The 20,674-nt window shown below is 38.8% G+C and overlaps 1 protein-coding gene across 1 annotated transcript in view; it reads left to right on the top strand.

Annotated features, from left to right (window-relative positions):
- Positions 1-20,674, top strand: part of plekhg4 (pleckstrin homology domain containing, family G (with RhoGef domain) member 4) — a 176,607-nt gene that overhangs the window by 19,019 nt on the left and 136,914 nt on the right. The window contains exons 3-5 of the mRNA XM_059992425.1: positions 5,745-8,160; positions 15,361-15,606; positions 16,466-16,589. Of these exons, the coding sequence (XP_059848408.1) occupies positions 5,745-8,160; positions 15,361-15,606; positions 16,466-16,589 (2,786 nt within the window). The remainder of the gene's footprint in view (positions 1-5,744; positions 8,161-15,360; positions 15,607-16,465; positions 16,590-20,674) is intronic.

A 20,674-nucleotide genomic window follows, 5' to 3' on the forward strand; every position in this document is an offset into this window, starting at 1 on the left:
CTACTTTCATCTACCTTATTCCATATACTGCATGCATTCAACTATGACACCTTCAGTCCTGTATTCACCCTTTTTGATTTTGTCCGCCTTCTACATTGCAATTCATCCTGCTGACTGCAATTTTGCCTTATGAACAGCCTCTTCTCATTACACACTATCTCTGTAAACCAGCTACCTCATCTTCAGCACTATCATTCACCTTTCCTACGATACTTCTTGCATTGAAATACACACAGTTCAGGACACTAGTCAGACCATGCTCAAGCTTTTGATTCCTAACTTTGCCTGAGGTCTTACCAGCATCTACCTTCACAACCTCTCCACTAACTGTTCTGGCACTTTCGTTTCTATCCCTCTGCAACTCTAAATCCCACCAAGCAGCATTAACAAACCTTCTTGCTAGGATATTAGTTCCCCTCCGATTTAAGTGCAAACCATCCTCTTTGCACAGGTCCCACTTTCCCTGTATTAAACTGTATAATCTTCCCAGTTTTGGCCTCACCAACACATTGCATGGCTAGCAATCCTAAGATCACAACCCTGAATGTCCTACATTTTAACTTAGCAAACAAGGTGGCACCATGTACAGCGGTTGCGAGCTCCATTCCAAATCTACAGTATACTAATTTCTACAATTTTCTTAGCATTTTCTTTTCAAATAGCTGGTAGTCATATCTATGTTACATTGACTGTTCTATTTGTTATAAATTACTATGATTGCACAATTAGACGGAGACGCAATGTAAAGATCTTTACTCCTCATGGATGTGAAGGATGTAAGAAGAACATTCAGTTCAGCTCCCTGAGCATTCTATGTAAAACCTCAGTTACTCATTCTACCCATTACCAGAGATTATACTGGTAAATTAATTGGCTTCTCTAAATTACCCCTCATGTAGGTGAATAACACGAGAATTGGAGCCAAGTTGATGGCGAGATTAGGATGTAATGAAATGGAATCAGTTGGAATAGTCTGAGAGCCAGAATAGACTTATTGGGCCAAATAACTTCATATTTCGTTAGAAGATGTGAGGGAAAAAAGGAATGCATCATGTCTGTCTTAAATGGGTGACTTTCACTTTTAAACAGTGACTTAGAGTTCTAGTATCTCTCACATCATTCCACATCAATGTTTAAGACTTCAGTGTATCATTATATGTTTCTGTCAGTTGCTTCTCTCCCTCCTTCACTCTCTTTTAATCTCCAGCAGCTATGCACCTAGCATGTCTATCCTTTCCTCATTAGACATCCATATATTAGTCCTATCAGTCTTCTATGAACTGCTTCGTTATGCATTGTACTCTTACATCTAGTGGAATAATAGCCTTACATAAATAAGAACTAAACTGTACCCTTTACCCACCACCCCTGGATTTGGTCGCACCAGTGCCCCCTGCACCTTGAAGTATTACCTCCCAACTTTTGCTAAATCAAAAAAATGCATAGGTTGGGGAAAAAAAGCAGAATGTTTGAAACACTCAGCAGATCAAACAGCATTAATAAAAAGAAAATAAATCAAGTCTTGTGAAGTCAAGGAATTTTTTGGTCTCTCTGGATTTGTATTTAAATTTGTTCACAATAAATAATAAATAAATAAATAAGAAGTTAGTTTTCCTAATTTCTATGCCTGTCTACTAGTCATCTCTGACTAGAACATCCATATACTTCTAGATCTCAGAGCTTCTCAACTATTTTAAATTCTGATTTTTTTTCTCCTAAAATGGGCAATCTCATTTTTCAAATTGTATCCTTTTTCCAGTTCTCTGTCCTATGAATTTCACCACAGTCTCATTGTATCCTGCCCAGAAATTACTTTTCCATTTATCTTTATGCCATTAAAAAAAGTTCACCAACCATGCCTTCATCAAAGCCAGCCGGTGGTGTAGTGGCATCCTCATCGGACTTTTGAGGCGAATGGTCCTGGGTTCGAATCCAGCTGGTTCCTTGCACCTTTGCCATCTGTGCTGGGTTGAGCTAGCTACTTGGCTGGGGCAGCATGACTTGAAGGGTCACTCCGCACTGCAATATATTGCTAAATAAAATAAATAAATAAAAACATCAACATTTATATGGTACCCATTGATCCCAAGTTTACATAAACAGCGACGTGAATGCTAGATGCAAGAGCAGTTACTCAAATAGCTTAATGTTACACAAAATTGAAATATGTAACCTGTATCACCAGGAAGAATAGAGCAAATAGCATAGAGGCACACTACCTATAGCTTCCCTTCCAGGCCTGTCTGATTGGGAAATTTATTACCATTCCTTCTTCACCATTATGTTTGAAATATGGTATTCCTTACATTAATACACAGTGGTTATACCCTCAGCAAAAGAATTGCAGTTGGTCATGTAGGAGGCCTGTAAGGATGCACTTAGGGTATTTGATATCTATTTCCTGTGAATGAATAAAAAAAAGTTACATCAAGCAATTAGAAAGGAAAATTAAAACCTGCCCTGTCTTTCAAAAGGGGTGGATAAAAGGTGGATAAAAGGGTATTGTAGTGTTATTATAATTGAATAATACTTTGGTAAGACCATTAGCATAAACTTTTTATCACATAGTTTAAGGAGTGCTATGCTTGTCTTGATGAGAATGTAAATCTTAAAAGGAATGAATTGAGTATTATGAGCCTTACTTGTTGGAGATTGTGTAAGATAGGATCTCATTAAACAATCAGGAGGTTTGAGAGGATGGATAATGTAAAGATGTTTCCTCCTGAATTTAAAGGGAGCATGAGAAAAGGGTCTTCAGTAAATGTAAAGGGAATGATGGAAACAGGACCTAGTGAGGACCAGAAATTCAGCTTCAGATTCAAGTTTATTTATCACATGTACATTGAAACACAAATGCATCATTTGCATTAACAACCAACACACTTTAGGATATGCTGGGGCACACATTTCGGTTCCAACATCACATGCTCATAGTGTTCAGCAGAGTAATACAAGCAACATCAACAACAAAACAAAATAACAGCAGCAAAACAAACCCCTTTCCCATTGTCCAACCCTCCTACTCACTCACATACCTTTGATGGCAGAGTGCACCAACCTGGACTTAAAACACTGTTTCCTGCCCCTGGCTCTTCGTTTACTATCCCTGACCTCTAACTCACCCTCATTCCTGTCCCTAACTCCTTGCACTGTCCCCAAACCATTTCTACAGACCTTAAAAAAAAGTAAGTCTGAGCCAAAACCTTGACAAACATTTCATCGCGGCACCGTCTTGACCAGATGGGATGAAATGGGGTCCAGCGAGTGTAAATAGTATAAGGGAGAACAGACAAGATGTTCATTCATCAGAATTTTCAAATGGTTGGATACCAGAGGCTGTCAGAGTTTCCTTTGTGATTTTTAATCCTCCTTTACTCTTGATGTCTTTATGTTTTTTTCTCTTATATAAAACACTCCTTGACTTCCTTGATTAGCCTTGGTTAATTCATCACCTTGGCATCTTTCTCCTTACTGGGATATATTTTTGCTGGGTTTCGTGTCTGACTTGCTAATTTATTTCCCCAGCCAGGTGTGATTAACACTCACTTCATTCCTTTGTTTTTTCCCTCTTTTTCAGTTTCTCATCCTCAAGCCAAATTTTATCATACCGTGGTCACTGCTTCCTAGGGGATTTTTATTGTGACATAATTTATTAAGCCTGTCTCATTACACATCAGCAGATCCAAGATAGCCTTTTTGCTTGTTGGCTCTATAATAATAATAATAAATATTTTACTAATCCCAAGTGGGAAATTCTTTGGTTACAGCAACACTTAAAAAACACTTAGCAATGTGCAGAATTAATTAATAATAAAGTACAGAATAGTAAAATACATAATAATTTACCAATATGCAATAATTTGTAATAATGTGCAATAATAATGAACTGGGTGTTTCTGCTGCGTGGTTAGAATGCTGCTGTTACAATCCATCCAGATTCTGCTTCATGTTTGGCTCTAGTAATTGTCACAATTGTCAGCTGATGATGTGGTTGATAAAATTACATTATTTGAACTGCAAATGCATCAGTGTTGCTTTGTAGTAGTCCTTTTTGTCTAAATATCATTAATGAAGAACTGACTATGATCTCTACATTTATTTAAGAAAAGAACTCCATTGCTGGTCGGCTTCTCATTTCATATTTCACTACACCTTTCCAATAATTGTTGCCTTTGTCAGCTTTAGAATTGCAGATGGAGTCCAGTATCTGAGGAAGTTTTTATTTCTTTTCTGGTGCTTAAGATGGGTTCATAAGCATTTATAGTAGTGACGTGGCGTGGAGGGTTCAGGAGGAATCAATTAAGAACTGATCATTCAGGACAGTGGTGAGACCAGAAAATTGATTCTGGATGGACTTTATGATTACACAAACAACTCCAAGGATCCTGTCTCCATAGAAAGGAAATTGCAATGGTTGTTGATATGTCACAGATCATTGATAGAACCTTCTCTGACCGATCCAGTCTCAATTTAGTACTGAAGTATCAATGTAACAGGATTCTCTCATCACAAGAACTGTTCTTTTCTACTCATAATGACATCCTATGCCGTGTTTTGTTTGTTGACTGCTTTAAAAAAAAGCTTTCCTTTTATTTGGGTCCTCCCAGACTTCACTACTGCCATGTTTTAAATAGGGCCCAAAAATAGATAAACCATTCTAAGGGAACATGACATATTTGCTATTTACTACACCATATTCCATGTGTACAAACATGTTAAAGCTGGATGCAAACATTTAGTTGAGCTGAACAATAGGCATGGTGTAGAATTATTTGTAAATGATAGTTCCTTTGATTTTGTAATTCTGCATGTTTTAAATAAAGAGAAATGGTAAATTCTGCATAAATGTTGCTTTAAAAAACTGTACAGATTGTACTTGGGTCCTGAACATCCAACTTAGAGACACAGTCTACTTACAAACAAATTCCAATAATATCAATAAATTCAAAAGTCTGATATACAAGCATTTCTATAAATGACAAGATGTTTCCTTCTCCCTCTTCATTATTTTGTAATTGTTCTTTCTTATCAGCCTTGTGTGCTTTTGAACCATTTCATTTAATGCTTTGGAGGTTTGTTCACTGTAGCAGTTAGCATGATGCTAATACAGCTCAGGGCATTGGAGTTCAGTTCTAGTGCTGTCTGAAAGCAGTCTGTATTTTCTCCCTGTGACTGCATCTATTTTCTCCTGGTGCCCTGGTTTCCTCCCACAGTCCAAAGGCATATTGGTTAGTATGTTAATTGATCGTTGTAAACTGTCCTGTGAATATTCTAGTATTAAATAGGTGGTTTGCTGGATGACATGGCTTGATGGACCAGAAGTTCCTGCTTCTCTAAATAAACTAAAAATATTTGAATTATTTTTGTGTATTTTGACAAAACTAACTTAGGATATGTGTAAAAACAGAATTCAATGTGTTATCCAAGAATGGCCTGCATTCCATTTAATTTCAGTTTGTACTTTGAATTTAAAGAATTCCTTATTTTGTACCAATTTTCAAATATGTGTTTTGTATTGTCATTTAAAATTGTGTTAATTCTAAGTTTCACAAATGTGAGCCAGTTGAAGATTAGCAGATTTGTATGCATACCTTATAAAAATTTAACACTGTTCAGGATGATGTTAGTTTAGCTTACTGCTGTTATTTTCCATTAATGTACTTTTGATAATGAACTGTTAAATGTGCATTAGTTGTTTTAGCTCTAAAAGCAGCTTTTAAACAAGAACCTTTTATGTTTAACAGTTTCAATATTGTGGATTACTATTCCGTTATGAAGGCTGGCCTTTATGCATCTCTGAAAAAATTGTAATACAGCTCTCTGAACTTGACTGGCAAACATTAAAACCTGGTGATTTCTACCTTCAAGTTGTTCCACATTTGGAAAAGACACCACGCATTATATTAAAATGCCTTGCAGCCAATGGCTACAATGTGGAGGAAATATTAATTCCAGAGGTCTCTTATACTTGTATCTTCACTATGGAATGGTTGGACAATATTAACAAGAGACGGATGGGAACAACTTTACAAAATTGCCTATTATCTACTGACAACACTATCTTTCGAGTACCTTGGGAAAAGGTGGTAACTCCTGAATTTATTGACAAACCAAAAATGATAGGAAGCACATCATCAGTAAACTGGACCGTGGATCAAGAAGTTGTTGGCAGCAATTCGAATAATATACAGATTTGCAATTACAGTGGACAAGTAGAAAACCTATCTGAAACAAAATCAAACATATTTACAAAAGAAAACCAACTGAAGGACAGGCAAGTTAATCTTACAAGGGGTTTACATAATCCTGTAAGTAATGTCGCAGATTCTTTACTTAATTCAACAGCAGCCAGTTCAAGACAACTTGAAGCAGAATATGTAGAAATTAATCAAATTTCAGTAAGTGATAGGGATTTGTCATCACAAGCAAGCAGTTCAAGCTCAGACTTGCAACATGCATTGAGAACTAATGAAACATCAGAAGTGATTTCTTTCGAACCTTTGAATATCAACACTTGCAACAAGGAATCAATTTATTTAAATTATTTGGAAACAACTTCAGCTGTAGCTTGGCCCAATTTAGAAAGAATACGTAATCCATTTAAATTTCTTGCTGGTGACATAGAGGCATTCAATCAGCAATCACTTACAGATACTATTAACAGTATAAATAAAGAATTTGCAAAATTAGAGCTGTCTTCATCAATGGAAACTGATCTTTACAAAAACAAAATGCAACAGGATTTTAATTTTTGCTGTGAAAATATGCATATTTTATTTAGTCAGACCACAGATAGCATAGAGGAAATTGTAAACAAGCAACCTTTAGAATCAGTGGTCTGTAACCAGACACAGACTTCTGCTCAAGATTCACAAGATGGACAAGTTCATGGTTCTTCTGATAATTCATTATCTACACCATATAATAAAAATATAATTCATATGAAATCACATAAAGAAATGCAAGAGTTGTCTGAAGCGGATACAATAGAAAATGCTCAATGTAATTTCACAGAAATTGGAAGAAAGGATTTTCATTTAAATCAGTTGACTGACTGTAATTTAGCTAACACTGGTGAATTTGTAAATATTGTTGTGAATTCACCATCAAAGTACAAGCAGTCGTCAGCTAAGAACTTAGAAGAGAAAATTGCAGTGGCCCAACAGTCGGAGTATTCTGAGCATTTACAGTTTAATGGGCAGAATGTTATCCAAAAAGTACCCTTCATCAAAAATACAAATCAACCAAATTTTATTCATGCATGCACTGATATGCATTTAGATGGTTGCAGAATCTCTTCGTCTCAGTTCTTAAACTTTGAAGGGACTATTTTATGTGAAGACTTTGCACTTGCTGAAAATATAGATTCTTCTTCAAAACTCAGCCATAAACATAATGTGATGAAAGTTGATCACTTGATTAAAGATGTTGAATCTACAATTTTGCAACTGGTTAATAGAAACAATGCATTATTAAACGAAGGATTAAGCTCTAAATTTGGTGACCATTTGCAGCCATGTTTGTCAGAGCACACTGAGTGTACAGAAACACATGGGTCCAAACGTATGACACACTTAGAGCGAGATCATGTGTTTCTGACAGAGGAAAATGCACAATTGCATGAATGTTCTGTTATAAAATTACAAACAAGTCAACAATTTCAAGTTGATGCACTGCATCAGGGGTCTGAATATGTGGAACATGGAAATGTAAATCACTTACAGAGCGAATTCTGCAAACAAAAACTCAATGACAGTGAAGATTTGAACCTGACTGACACCTGTAATATAATGTTTCTTGAAGAAGAACAACAAGCACAAGAGAATAGGTATCTCTCGTTACAGACCTTGGAAAATGAGACCACTGTGCAGAATATCTTGGGATTCAATGTTGTAAAGGAAGGTCAAAGTAAGCAATATTCTACTGTTGAAGAGTATTGGTCAAATGTGGAAACCATTGAATCTAGCATTATTCACTCAAGTATAATGGATATAGAAGAGCAGGAATTGACTTCTGCAAATGAAGAGAGAAATGAAAAAGTACCATTTGCTGATAACAATGATAGGCAAGATTTGATAAAGCTCTGTGCTCAATCAGCACAGGACTCTTCAGAGGATCTTAAGGAACAAGGAGACTGTCTAATTGGGAATAAATTGGAAGGTAGGATATCTAATATTATATCATAAAGGTTAACTTCCATTGTTTTTCCCAGGACAGGTGATGATTATAAAATGAATAGATAAAGCTCAAAAGCAAAAGCTGGTCATAATGCTGCGTTCCCAAGTTGTAGTTTTGGCTAAATGGGTGATGAGTTAGAAACTTGAATCAGCCAGAAAATTTTAAAAGAAATAGAATATTGTAATTTCTGTTCTTCATTTACATGCCATTAAATCTCTACACTAGATCTATCTGCCTGACAGATTGAGGTGACCCATAAATCACTTTCTAGACATTGAATAAGTATCAAGGATGGTTTCTGAGGAGAAACTGCAGAAATTGTCTTTCTGTAGCCAGGCATGCTATTCTTTTTTTCCCTAGTCACACAAAGGTATTTTAAAAAACTTACCTTGGGGCACTTTATCCTACTGGTTTGTCACAACTTGGTTTAGACTGACTTCATTGGCTTTCTTGTGCAGCCCCAAGTTAATTTTTCAACCAGGGCTATAAAGAATTATCAGAAATAGCCTACAGATTCAAAGGGGTTCTGTTGATATTGGGTCAACAGATTAACAATTGTAGCAATCTATAGAGATGAGAAAGTCTGCAGATGCTGGAAATCCAAGGTAACACACAGAAACTGCTGGAGGAATTCAGCAGGTCAGGCAATATCAATAGAAGTGAATAAACAGTTGAAATTTGGGGCTGAGGCTCTTGTCAGAAACTTAGATGTTTTGTATTGCCGAATTAGAAGTGTTAATGATCAGCCCTTTGGCCTTATAATTGGACATTCATAATTTGCACAAGGTGGCAGGTATGATGGCCAGGCTGAGCAAAATAAGCAGTGCTTTCTGCTCCTCTACCCCTCCCTGAGTATTCAGACTCAGAATCAATTTTAATATCACTGGCATGGGTCATGAAATTCGTTAATGTTGCAGCAACAGTACAATGCAATACATGATAATAGAGAAATACTGTGAATTACAGTAAGTATGTATTGTTACATATCGCGTAACTGGATAACTTACCAGCAAAGATAGAGAGGACTGTTGAAGTCTGGTGTCACTATTTTCAAACGTTTTTATTTATAAAGGGGCACAAAAGTCGGGTTAATACATACATTCAGATAGTGCACATCGTCAACATTCAATCTAAAGCGCGGGTATAGTAATAATCATCATTAAGAAGTGAGCTCTGCTGGTGTCTAGGGGTTAATAGATTGTCCGTTGGAAATATAAAAGTCACTCTGAAAGTCTGCAGGCCTCAGCCCTTTGAAAATCGCTGGGTTTTGCGTGGGGCGACCGCGAGAGAGAGATTGGGGGGAGAGAGAAAGAACTTGCCAAGTCTTGATGAATCTTCCGTGAAATCGGGGGAGCGTTGGTTCCCTCTCCCCGATGTTAGTTAAAAGCGGTTTTGTGATTCCAGCCACAAATTCCAATCCAGGAATCTAGCGCACGTGGCTTCCTTCAGAATGGCTTCCCGCTGCTCTCTCGTGTCTTCTGGGTGCGTCTGAGGGACTGTCCCCCTGAGACTCTCCTTTATACTTCCTCACGGGGTCGCAGGTGTCAATCAGGTTGGGATGATGCAATCTCTCTCTCAACCAGCCCACCTTGCTCGAGGGCTTTTCACGTGGTCTCCATGAGACAATAGTCGCTGGCATCTTATTCTGTATCCCGGGTGGGACGTGCAATTTTGCATGTTTCTCTCTCTCTCACTTCCTGGGTCTGCTGACCCCCCCCCTCAACGGGTGCTCTTGCGATTCTCACAAAGGAGGGGGCTGGGATCATAACAGTATATATTAAATTGTTAAATAATTAGTACAAAAATAGAAATAAAGTAGTGAGGCGAATGTTGTCCGCTTGTTCAAAAAAGGTAGTAGGGGTAGTCCAGGTAATTATAGACCAGTGAGCCTCACGTCTGTGGTGGGAAAGCTGTTGGAAAAGATTCTTAGAGATAGGATCTGTGGGCATTTAGAGAATCATGGTCTGATCAGGGACAGTCAGCATGGCTTTGTTAAGGGCAGATCGTGCCTAACAAGCCTGATAGAATTCTTTGAGGAAGTGACCAGGTATATAGATGAGGGTAGTGCAGTGGATTTTAGTAAGGCATTTGACAAGGTTTCACACGGTAGACTTATTCAGAAAGTCAGAAGACATGGGATCCAGGGAAGTTTAGCTAGGAGGATTCAGAATTGGCTTGCCTGCAGAAAGCAGAGGGTCGTGGTGGAGGGAGTACATTTGGATTGGAGGGTTGTGACTAGTGGTGTACCACAAAGATCTGTTCTGGGACCTCTACTTTTTGTGATTTTTATTAATGACCTGGATGAGGGGGTAGAAGGGTGGGTTGGCAAGTTTGCAGATGACAGAAAGGTTGGTGGTGTTGTTGGAGGATTGGAGGTTGGAGGATTGACGAAGATTGCAGAGAGACATTGTTAGGATGCAGAAGTGGGCTGAGAAGTGGCTGATGGAGTTCAACCTGGAGAAGTGTGAGGTGGAAGGACAAACTCCAAGGCAGAGTACAAAGTAAATGGCAGGATACTTGGTAGTGTGGAGGAGCAGAGGGATCTGGGGGTGCATGTCCACAGATCCCTGAAAGTTGCTTCACAGGTTGATAGGGTAGTTAAGAAAGCTTATGGGGTGTTAGCTTTCATAAGTCAAGGGATAGAGTTTAAGAGATGCGATGTAATGATGCAGCTCTATAAATCTCTAGTTAGGCCACACTTGGACTACTGTATCCAGTTCTGGTTGTCTCACTATAGGAAGGATGAGGAAGCATTGGAAAGGGTACAGAGGAGATTTACCAGGATGCTGCCTGGTTTAGAGAGTATGGATTATGATCAGAGATTAAGGGAGCTAGAGCTTTACTGTTTGGAGAGAAGGAGGACGAGAGAAGACATGATAGAGGTGTACAAGATATTAAGAGGAATAGACAGTGGACAGCCAACGCCTCTTCCCCAGGGCACCACTGCTCAATACAAAAGGACATGGCTTTAAGGTAAGGGGAGGGAAGTTCAAGGGGGATATTAGAGGAAGGTTTTTCACTCAGAGAGTGGTTGGTGCGTGGAATGCACTGCCTGAGTCAGTGGTGGAGGCAGATATACTAGTGAAATTTAAGAGTCTACTAGACAGGTTTATGGAGGCAGGGTTTGAGGATCGGCACCACATTGTGGGCTGAAGGGCCTGTAATGTGCTGTACTATTCTATGTTCTAGCACCACTCAACCAGCTGATATATCTCACTCCTGTACACCCTCTCATCACCATCTGAAATTCTGCCAACGATGGTTGTATCATCAGCAAATTTATAAATGGCATTTAAGCTGTGCCTAGCCACCAAGTCATGGATGTAGAGAGAGTAGAGCAGTCGGGTAAGCACATATCCCTGAGCTGCACCAGTGTTGATTGTCAGCGAAGTGGAGATGTTGTTTCAGATCTACACAGATTGTGGTCTTCTGGTTAGGAAGTTGAGAATCTAGTTGCAGAGGGAGGTACAAGAGGTACAGGATTTGAAGCTTTTCAATCAGAACTGTAGGAATATTATATTAAATGCTGAGCTGTAGTCAATAAACAGCACCCTAACATGGGTATTTGTAATGTCCAGGTGATACTACCTGTCTTTTGTGAATAGAGACTATGCAAACTATGCAGGGGGAAAACAGAATGACACATTAAAAATCTGGCTTTTCTTTTCCAGACAAGTCCTGGCTGATCTACAGACATTCTTCCATGTGTGCCAATTTAGTTTGCACTTTTTTAAGAATATTGACAGGCAATAAATCTGCCCTTTTATATTGTTGTCTTGTAATCTGTTAGACCATAAGACATAGGAGGAGAAATAGGCCATCTCACCCATTGAATCTACTCTGGCATTCAATTATAGCTGATCCTTTTTTTCTATTTGCTCCTCAACCTCAGTTCCTGGCCTTCTCCATGTAACCTTTGATGCCATGTCCAATCAAGAAACTATTAATCTCTGCTTTAAGCTTACCCAACAACTTGGCCTCCACAGCTGCATGTGGCAGCTAATTCCACAAATTCGCCACCTGTTAGCTGAAGAAATTTCTCGGCATCTCTGTTTTGAAGGGGCACCCCACTATCCTGAGGCTGTCCCCTCTTGTCCTGGACTCTCCCAGCATGGGAAACATCCTTTCCACATCTATTCTGTCTAGGCCTTTCAACATTCAAAAGGTTTCAATGAGATCCCCCTTCATCCTTCTGAATTCCAGCGAGTACAGACCCAGAGCCATCAAACGTCCCTCGTATGATAACCCATTCATTCCTGGAATCATCCTTGTGAACCTCCTCTGGACCCTCTCCAATTTTATAAGATGAGGGGCCCAAAGCTGTTCACAATACACAAGGTGAGGCCTCACCAGTGCTATAAAGCCTCAGCATCACATCCTTGCTCTTGTATTCATTCTTAAAGTGAATGCTAACATGGGCATTTGCCTTCCTCACCACCAACTCAACCTGCAAGTTAACCTTCAGAGTGTACTGCACAGTGATTGCCAAGTCCCTCAATATCTTGGATTCCTGGATTTTCTCCCCATTTAGAAACTTGTCCGCATATTTACTTCTACTACCAAAGTGCATGACCATGCATTTTCCAACATTGTATATCATTTGCCACTTTCTTGCCCATTCTCCTGATCTGTCTAAGTCCTCCTGCATCTTAACTGGTTCCTCAACACTACCTGCCCCTCTACCAGTCTTCGTATCATCTGCAAACTTAGTACCAAATTAATCTATTCCATCATCTAAATCATTTATACACAGCATAAAAAGAAGTGGCCCCAACACTGACCCCTGCGAAACACCACTAGTCACTAGCAGCCAACCAGAAAAGAATCCTTTTATTCCCTCTTGCTACCTCCTACCAATCAGCCAATGCTCTAATCATGTTAGTAACTTTCCTGTAATACCATGGGCACTTAACTTGGTAAGCAGCCTCATGTGTGGTACCTTGACAAAGGCCTTTTGCAAGTCCAAATATACAACATCCACTGCATCTCCTTTATCCATCCTACTTTTGTTTAAGGGTGGGAGAGATTGGACTGTTTGTTGTGAGAGTCTAAACAACAAGGCTTGTTGTCTTACTTTACCTGATATGTAAATTACCTACAGTGGTATGCAAAACTTTGGGTACCCTGGTCAAAATTTCTGTTACTGTGAGTAGTTAAGTGAGTAGAATATAAACTGATCTCCAAAAGTCATAAAGTTAAAGATTAAAACATTTTAAGCAAGATTAGAGTATTGTTTTTGTTTTGTACAATTTTAGAGTGAAAAAAGGGAAAGGAGCACCATGCAGAAATTTGGGCATCCCAAGAGATTTGAGCTCTCAGATAACTTTTACCCAGGTCTCAGACCTTAATTAGCTTGTTAGGGCTATGGCTTGTTCATAGTCATCATTAGAAAAGGCCGGGTGATGCAAGTTTCAAAGCTTTATAAATACCCTGACTCCTCAAACCTTGTCCCAACAATCAGCAGCCATGGGCTCCTCCAAGCAGCAGCCTAGCACTCTGAAAATTAAAATAAATGATGCCCACAAGGCAGGAGAAGGCTAAAAGAAGATAGCAAAGTGTTTTCAGGTTGCCGTTTCCTCGGTGCGTGATGTAATTAAGAAATGGCAGTTAACTGGAATGGTGGAGGTCGTTGAGGTCTGGAAGACCAAGAAAACTTTCCAAGAGAACTGCTCGTAGGATTGCTAGAAAGGCAAATCAAAACCCCCGTTTGACAGCAAAAGACCTTCAGGAAGATCTAGCAGACTCTGGAGTGGTGGTGCACTGTTCTACTGTGCAGCAACACCTGCACAAATATGACCTCCATAAATGAGGCATCAGGAGAAGACCTTTCCTGCGTCCTCCGCACAAAATTCAGCATCAGAAGGTTGCAAAGGAACATCGAAACAAGCCTGATGCATTTTGCAAAAAATCTGTGGATAGACCTCAAAAGAGCAGTGCATGCAAGATGACTCAAAAATCTCACAGAACTAGAAGCCTTTTGCAAGGAAGAATGGGCGAAAATCCCCCAAGCAAGAATTAAAAGACTCTTAGCTGGCTACAGAAAGCATTTACAAGCTGTGATACTTGCCAAAGGGGGTGTTACTCAGTACTGACCATGCAGGGTGCCCAAACTTTTGCTTCAGGCCCTTTTCCTTTTTTGTTATTTTGAAAATGTAAAAGATGGAAATAAAAAAGTAATCTTGCTTAAAATATTAAAGAAATGTGTCATCTTTAACTTTATGCCTTTTGGAAATCAGATCATCTTTTACTCGGTTAGCTATTCACAACAGAAATTTTGACCAGGGGTGCCCAAACTTTTGCATATCACTTAATCAGTGATCAGTACTATTTCTCCCCAGTTCACTTATCATTCAGGTAACAATTATCTTTAGGGTCCAGTTACCAAACTTTCTGCCAATGAAAATGTTTTCTAATTTGCTTTCAAAAAACTTATTAGGGACTTGAGGGACTTTGGTGATGCTGAACCAGTTTTCTAGACTGTTGGTAGTTACTCAATATACCTGTACACTTCTAATTTATTTGTTTAATGGTGTTACACAGTGCTATAATAAACTCTACAGTGAAGCAGGTGAACTTAAAAGCACGAGGAAACAAAACCCAGTGAGTTTAAAGGGAGCATCAGAAAACGAGCCCCAGATAGTTAAAAGTGAACACGGGAAGCAGAGCCAGATGCTGGTCTATCAGGGTTTCCACATAGGTTGTTGATAGTCAGAATTTACTGTATTCAGCAAATATTCTGTCCAGTTGAAGTGAGGAAGGCAAGATTTCCAGTTTTTCTGGTGTCTATGTAATAACATCTTTAAGCAACTGTTAAATAGTTGGAGGATTGCAACTTTAAGTTGGTTCATTGTTGACTTTAGGCAATTATTAAGTACATACAGTAGAAAAACAGAAAGAATAAGCTTTTTTTGATATGCCATTAAAATATATGCATGACTGAACGTGGGCATTGTTAGCTATGATACTGGTGTACTACACCAAAGAGCAAAAACATGTATATTTCTACTTACAGTGAATGTCACAATATCAGGTGACATTCTGTTATGTTTAAGATGTAACTGCCACTTCTGCTTTTTCAAGTAAATTCCCATTGCAATATAAATGTATATTTTATGTTTTTCTGATTGAGATGCATTTCTTAATGTAGGAATTACCCAGTCTGTAATTGATTTTGTTCTCTAGGAATTGGTTCAATAGCAAATGTGACGTTGGATACAGTAAAAGGAAGTACAGAAGATGAAAATCTCAACCTAACAGATGAACCACCAAAAATCTCACTAATAACAGAGTGCATTGTAAACAGGCAAGAACTGCTGACAGTTGAACAAAAGGCTATCTCACCTCCCTTACTCTTAAAACCTTATCTACCTACACTGTGCCATGAAATCAACTTTGATGTTCTGAAATCTGGGGTAGCATATTTGAGTGGTAGGTACTTAATAATATCTGTCAATGCATACAGCACCAGCAATCATAGACTTTTACCCAAAGCTGCACACATGAGTATATGGATACAGTGGTATATTTTACATTTGAGTATTTTGGTGACATAGAACAAAAAAAAACTGCTGCATGAACTCAGCAAGTTGAGCAACATCTTTGGAGAAAGGGAAATTAATTGAATTGTTGATATTTTAAGTTAAAACTTTGTATTAGCATATATGAAGAGGGAAGGTAGTCAGTATGAAGATGAGAGAGGAAGTTATAAGACTACTTCCCCTCTCATCAGTAGATGATTGTAAACCAAGGAGGGGTAAAGGCCCTGGATGATTTTATTGTAATGACACACACTGATTTGTTCTAAGTTTTGTGTGAAGTTGCAACTTGATTTGTCATTAATACTGTAACTGTAATTTTTAATATGAATTTTACCACTGGAAAACTTATGACTTTGTAATATAGATTAACTTTTGAAATATATCGAAGCAGAGGCAATGTAGCTTTGTGCACTGACTGCCTATTGCCCTTGTTACACCTCTTTTGCTCCCTTATTCTTCATGTTCCTTTCCCATGGATGTTGCTTGCTTTCCCATGCAATTAGATGTTCTTTAATTTATCCTTCAAGTTTTCTTAGAGTTAAAGAATGTATAAAAGAGATCAAATTTTTAGAATCTATGGAAATAGCAGACCAGGTCACTTATAAGCATCATTTGAAGTATCTATAGTTTCTTCAAAGATTGATGTACAGATTGATTTTTTGGAGCAAAGTAAATTGAGATGATTGTCAGATCCTTTGTATTTTTTTAAGATACTCCAAGTATTTGCATAATGCTTTATTTTGTTTCAGGAGCCAGAGATAGATCTGGTCGTGCAGTAGTAATAATAACAACGAGGAATACTGCTTGGTTGAACCCACATTGCAATGTACCTGAACTTGTGCGTCTCCTTATCTACTTTTATAGTCTTCCCAGGTATTGAAACAGTTTCTTTGGTATTGCAGTGCGGTAATTGAATTGAATTTGTGTGTGTGTGTGTGTGTGTGTGTTTATTTTATTAAATAATTAAAATAGTTAAAATAGTTCTGCAGAACCAGAAATAATAACAGTAGTGCTCATGGGTTCACTGTCCATTTAGAAATTGGATGGCAAAGGGGAAGAAGCTGTTCCTGACTCATTAAGTGTGTGCCTCCAGGCATCTGTATCTCCTTCCTGACTGTAACAATGAGATGAGGGCATGTCTTGGGTGATGGGGTTCCTTAATAATGGATGCTGCCTTTCTCAGGCATCGCTCTTTGAAGATGCCTTGAATACTATGGAGGCTAGTGCCCATGATGAAGCTAACTAATTTTACAACTCTTTGTAGCTACTTTTGATCCTGTGCAATAGCTCCCCCCCCAATACCAGACAGTGATGCTGTCTGTCAGAATGCTCTTCATGGTACATTTGTTGAAGTCTTTAAGTGTTTTAGGTGACAAACTAAACATCCTCAAGCTCCTGCTAACATAGCCATTGTCTTGCCTTCTTTGCAGCTGTATCGAACAATTGGGACCACATTAAAGTTTTATAGAACTGTACAATCCCAGAAAAGAGTGGGGAAAATTGGGGAGAAGGAATCTCATTTGTAGATACACCAGAAATATGGTGGAGATGCAAAGATATAAATGAATAACCACCTGAGAATTTCATCAATGTCTCTGCAATTAGCATAATTTTAATCATATGAAACAGTACAGTATAGTTGATCTTCAATTCCATTAAACAGATATTTTGGATATCTATCAGTTTTGACAAATTCATAATTGAAAGCAATTCCACCCAAACCAGGCTGCAAAAGGAGGAGGGTTGGGCATGTTGCTAGTAACCCTATTCTGTAAAAAACAGTTACAGAAATGCCTACAGAAGCTCCAAAGACCTCATTCCTAGGAGAGGAAGGGTCTTCTTGTAGAGGATGTATAAAGTTGTGTAGCGAAAGCTGAAACTGCATCGACCTTCTTTCAGCTCAGAACAGAGGATTCTGGTAAGCTGCAACAGGCGGCCGTTGCTCCAGTAGGGATGATTGTCTTAAGATAAAGACCATAGGAAGCATCTTTGATATGGCTGCCTCTCTGCCTATGACTGCAAGAAGTTGCAGAGAGTTGTAGACACAACTCTGCATATCACAGAAATCAGACTCCCTCCGTGTACTTTGGCCACATCTTACTGCCTCAGTAAAGCAGCAAGTATGATCAAATACCTCACTCAGCCCAGTGCCATCAGAGAGAAGGTACAAAAGCCCAGTCTTTCATCAAGTTATAAGACAGCTTCTATCCTGCTATTACAAAACTATTGAACCATTCTTTAGAATAATATGATAGATTCTTGGCATTAAAATCAATTTCAGTGTGACTGTTTACCTGTACTGAACTTTCTCTATATTGTGACACTATTCTGCACCTTATTGTCGTCTTACCTTGTACTATGTCAATGCAGTGTTATAATGAATTGATCTGTATGGATGGGGTACACGACAAGTTTTTCACTGTACCTCCGTTTATTTGACAATAGTAAACCAAATTGCCATTTTGCATTCTCTATTATTGCTATTGGGGTCAGTTGAACTATGAATAAGTACTGTGGGAAATAGTGAAGTACTTAATCATGACATAAATGTGGGATTTTCATATTACAGTATCCTGAAAGCTCTACTTTGATTTGACCTATTGAAATTACATTTTAGCAAATAAAATGCAGTGTTTATTACACTCCAATAAAGGTTTGCTCTTTGTAAACAAATAAATTAACAGATTAAGATTTTCTACTCGAGACTCCCTGAGAAATTAATTGTATATCTATTTTTATTTCATGTTATACTGGTGCACATTATTTGGCCTCTCTCAAAATGATCGTGTGAAATTGTGAAAAGCTTCCTAAGGTCATTATATAGAACATAGAAATATAAAGCACATTACATGCCTTTCAGCCCACAATGTTGTGCTGACCATGAAAATGCCTAGAATTACCTACTGCAGAAGCCTCTATTTTTCTAAGCTCATGTACCTAAGAGTCTCTTCAAAGACCCTATTGTATCTGCCTCCACCACCCTTGGATGCATTGCATTACATGCACCCACCATTCTCTGTGTGAAAAGCTTACCCCTGACATCCCCTCAATACCTACTTATAAGCATTTAAAACTATGCCCCCTTGTGTTAGCCACTTCATCCCTGGAAAAAAGCCTCTGGCTATCCACACGATCAATGCCTCTCATCATTTTATACACTTCTATCACATCACTTCTCATCCTCCGTTGCCCTAAGGAGAGAATGTCAAGATCGCTAACCTATTCTCATAAGGCACGCTCTTCAATTCAGGCAACATCCATGTAAATATCCTCTGCACTCTTTCTATAGTATCCACATCCTTCCTGTAGTGAGGTGACCAGAACTGAACATAGTACTCCAAATGGGGTCTGACCAAGGTTTTATGTAGCTGTAACGTTACCTCATGGTTCTTGAATTTGATCCCATGGTTGATGAATACCTACACACCATACACTTTCTTAACAACATTGCCAACCTGCGCAGCAGCTTTGAGTGTCCTGTGGACTCAAACCCCAAGATCTCTTTGATCCTCCGCACTGCCAAGAGTCTTACCATTAATAATATATTCTGTCTTCAAATTTGACCTACCAAAATGAACCACTTCTCACTTATCTGGGTTGAACTCCATCTGCCACTTCTCAGCCCAGTTTTGTGTCCTATCGATGTCCCGCTGTAACCTCTGACAACTCTTCAGACTATCCACAACACCCCCAACCTTTGTGTCATCAGCAAACCTACTAACCCACCCTTCTACTTCTTCATCCAGGTCATTTATAAAAATCACAAAGAGGAGGGTTCCCAGAACAAATCCCTTTGGAACACCACTGGTCACTGACCTCCATGCAGAATACGAACCATCTACAACCATCCTTTGTGTTCTGTGGGCAAGCCAGTTCTGGATCCACAAAACAAGGTCTCCTTGGATTCCATGCCTCCTTACTTTCTGAAGGAGCCTTGCATGGGGAACCTTATCAAATACCTTAATAAAATCTATATACACTACATCCACTACTCTACCTTCATCAATGTGTTTTGTTACATCCTCAAATATTAAGTCAGGCTCTTAAGGCACGAGCTGCCCTTACAAAGCCATGCTGACTATGCTAATCAGATTTTGTCTCTCCAAATGCTCATAAATCCTGCTTCTCAGGATTTTTTCCAACAACTTTCCCACCACTGAAGTATGACTCACTTGTCTATAATTTCCTGGATTATCTCTACTCCCATTTTTTGATCAAAGGAACAGCATTTGCAACCCTCCAATCCTCTGGTACTTCTCCTGTCCCTATTGATGATGCAAAGGTCATTGCCAGAGGCTCAGCAATCTCCTCTCTTGCTTCCCACAGTAGACTGGGGTGTACCTCGTCCGGTTCCAGCGACTTATCTAACTTAATGCTTTTCAACAGCTCCAGCACATCCACATTCTTAACATCTATAAGCTCAATTGTTTCAGTCCACTGTAAGTCATCCCCACAATTGCCAAGGTCATTTTCCCTGGAGAATACTGAAGCAAAGTATTCAAAGTATTCGTTCTCTGACTCCATGCACACATTTCCACTATCACACCTGAATTGACTATTCTTACACATTCATCCCTTTGCTCTTTACATACTTATAGTATGTCTTGGGGTTTTCCTTAATTTTGCTCGCCAAAGCCTTCTCATGGACCCTTCTAGCTCTCCTAGTTTCATTCTTATGCAGAATGCCTTGCGAATGTTCCCTGAACATTTGCCACATTTCTGCTATTCATTTTCCTGAGAACATCTGCTTCAATTTATGTTCCCAAGTTCCTGCCTAATAGCATCGTATTTCCCCACCCCAATTAAATGTTTTCCCAAATTGTCTGCTCCTATTGCTCTCCGGCTCTCTGATAAAGGAGATAGTTGTGATCACTACCTCCAAAAATGCTCTCCCACTGAGAGATCTGACACCTGACCAGTTTCATTTCCCAATACCAGATCAAGTACAGCTTCTCTTC

The sequence above is a fragment of the Hypanus sabinus genome, chromosome 17 (genome assembly GCF_030144855.1).
Source record: "Hypanus sabinus isolate sHypSab1 chromosome 17, sHypSab1.hap1, whole genome shotgun sequence".
NCBI lineage: Eukaryota > Metazoa > Chordata > Chondrichthyes > Myliobatiformes > Dasyatidae > Hypanus > Hypanus sabinus.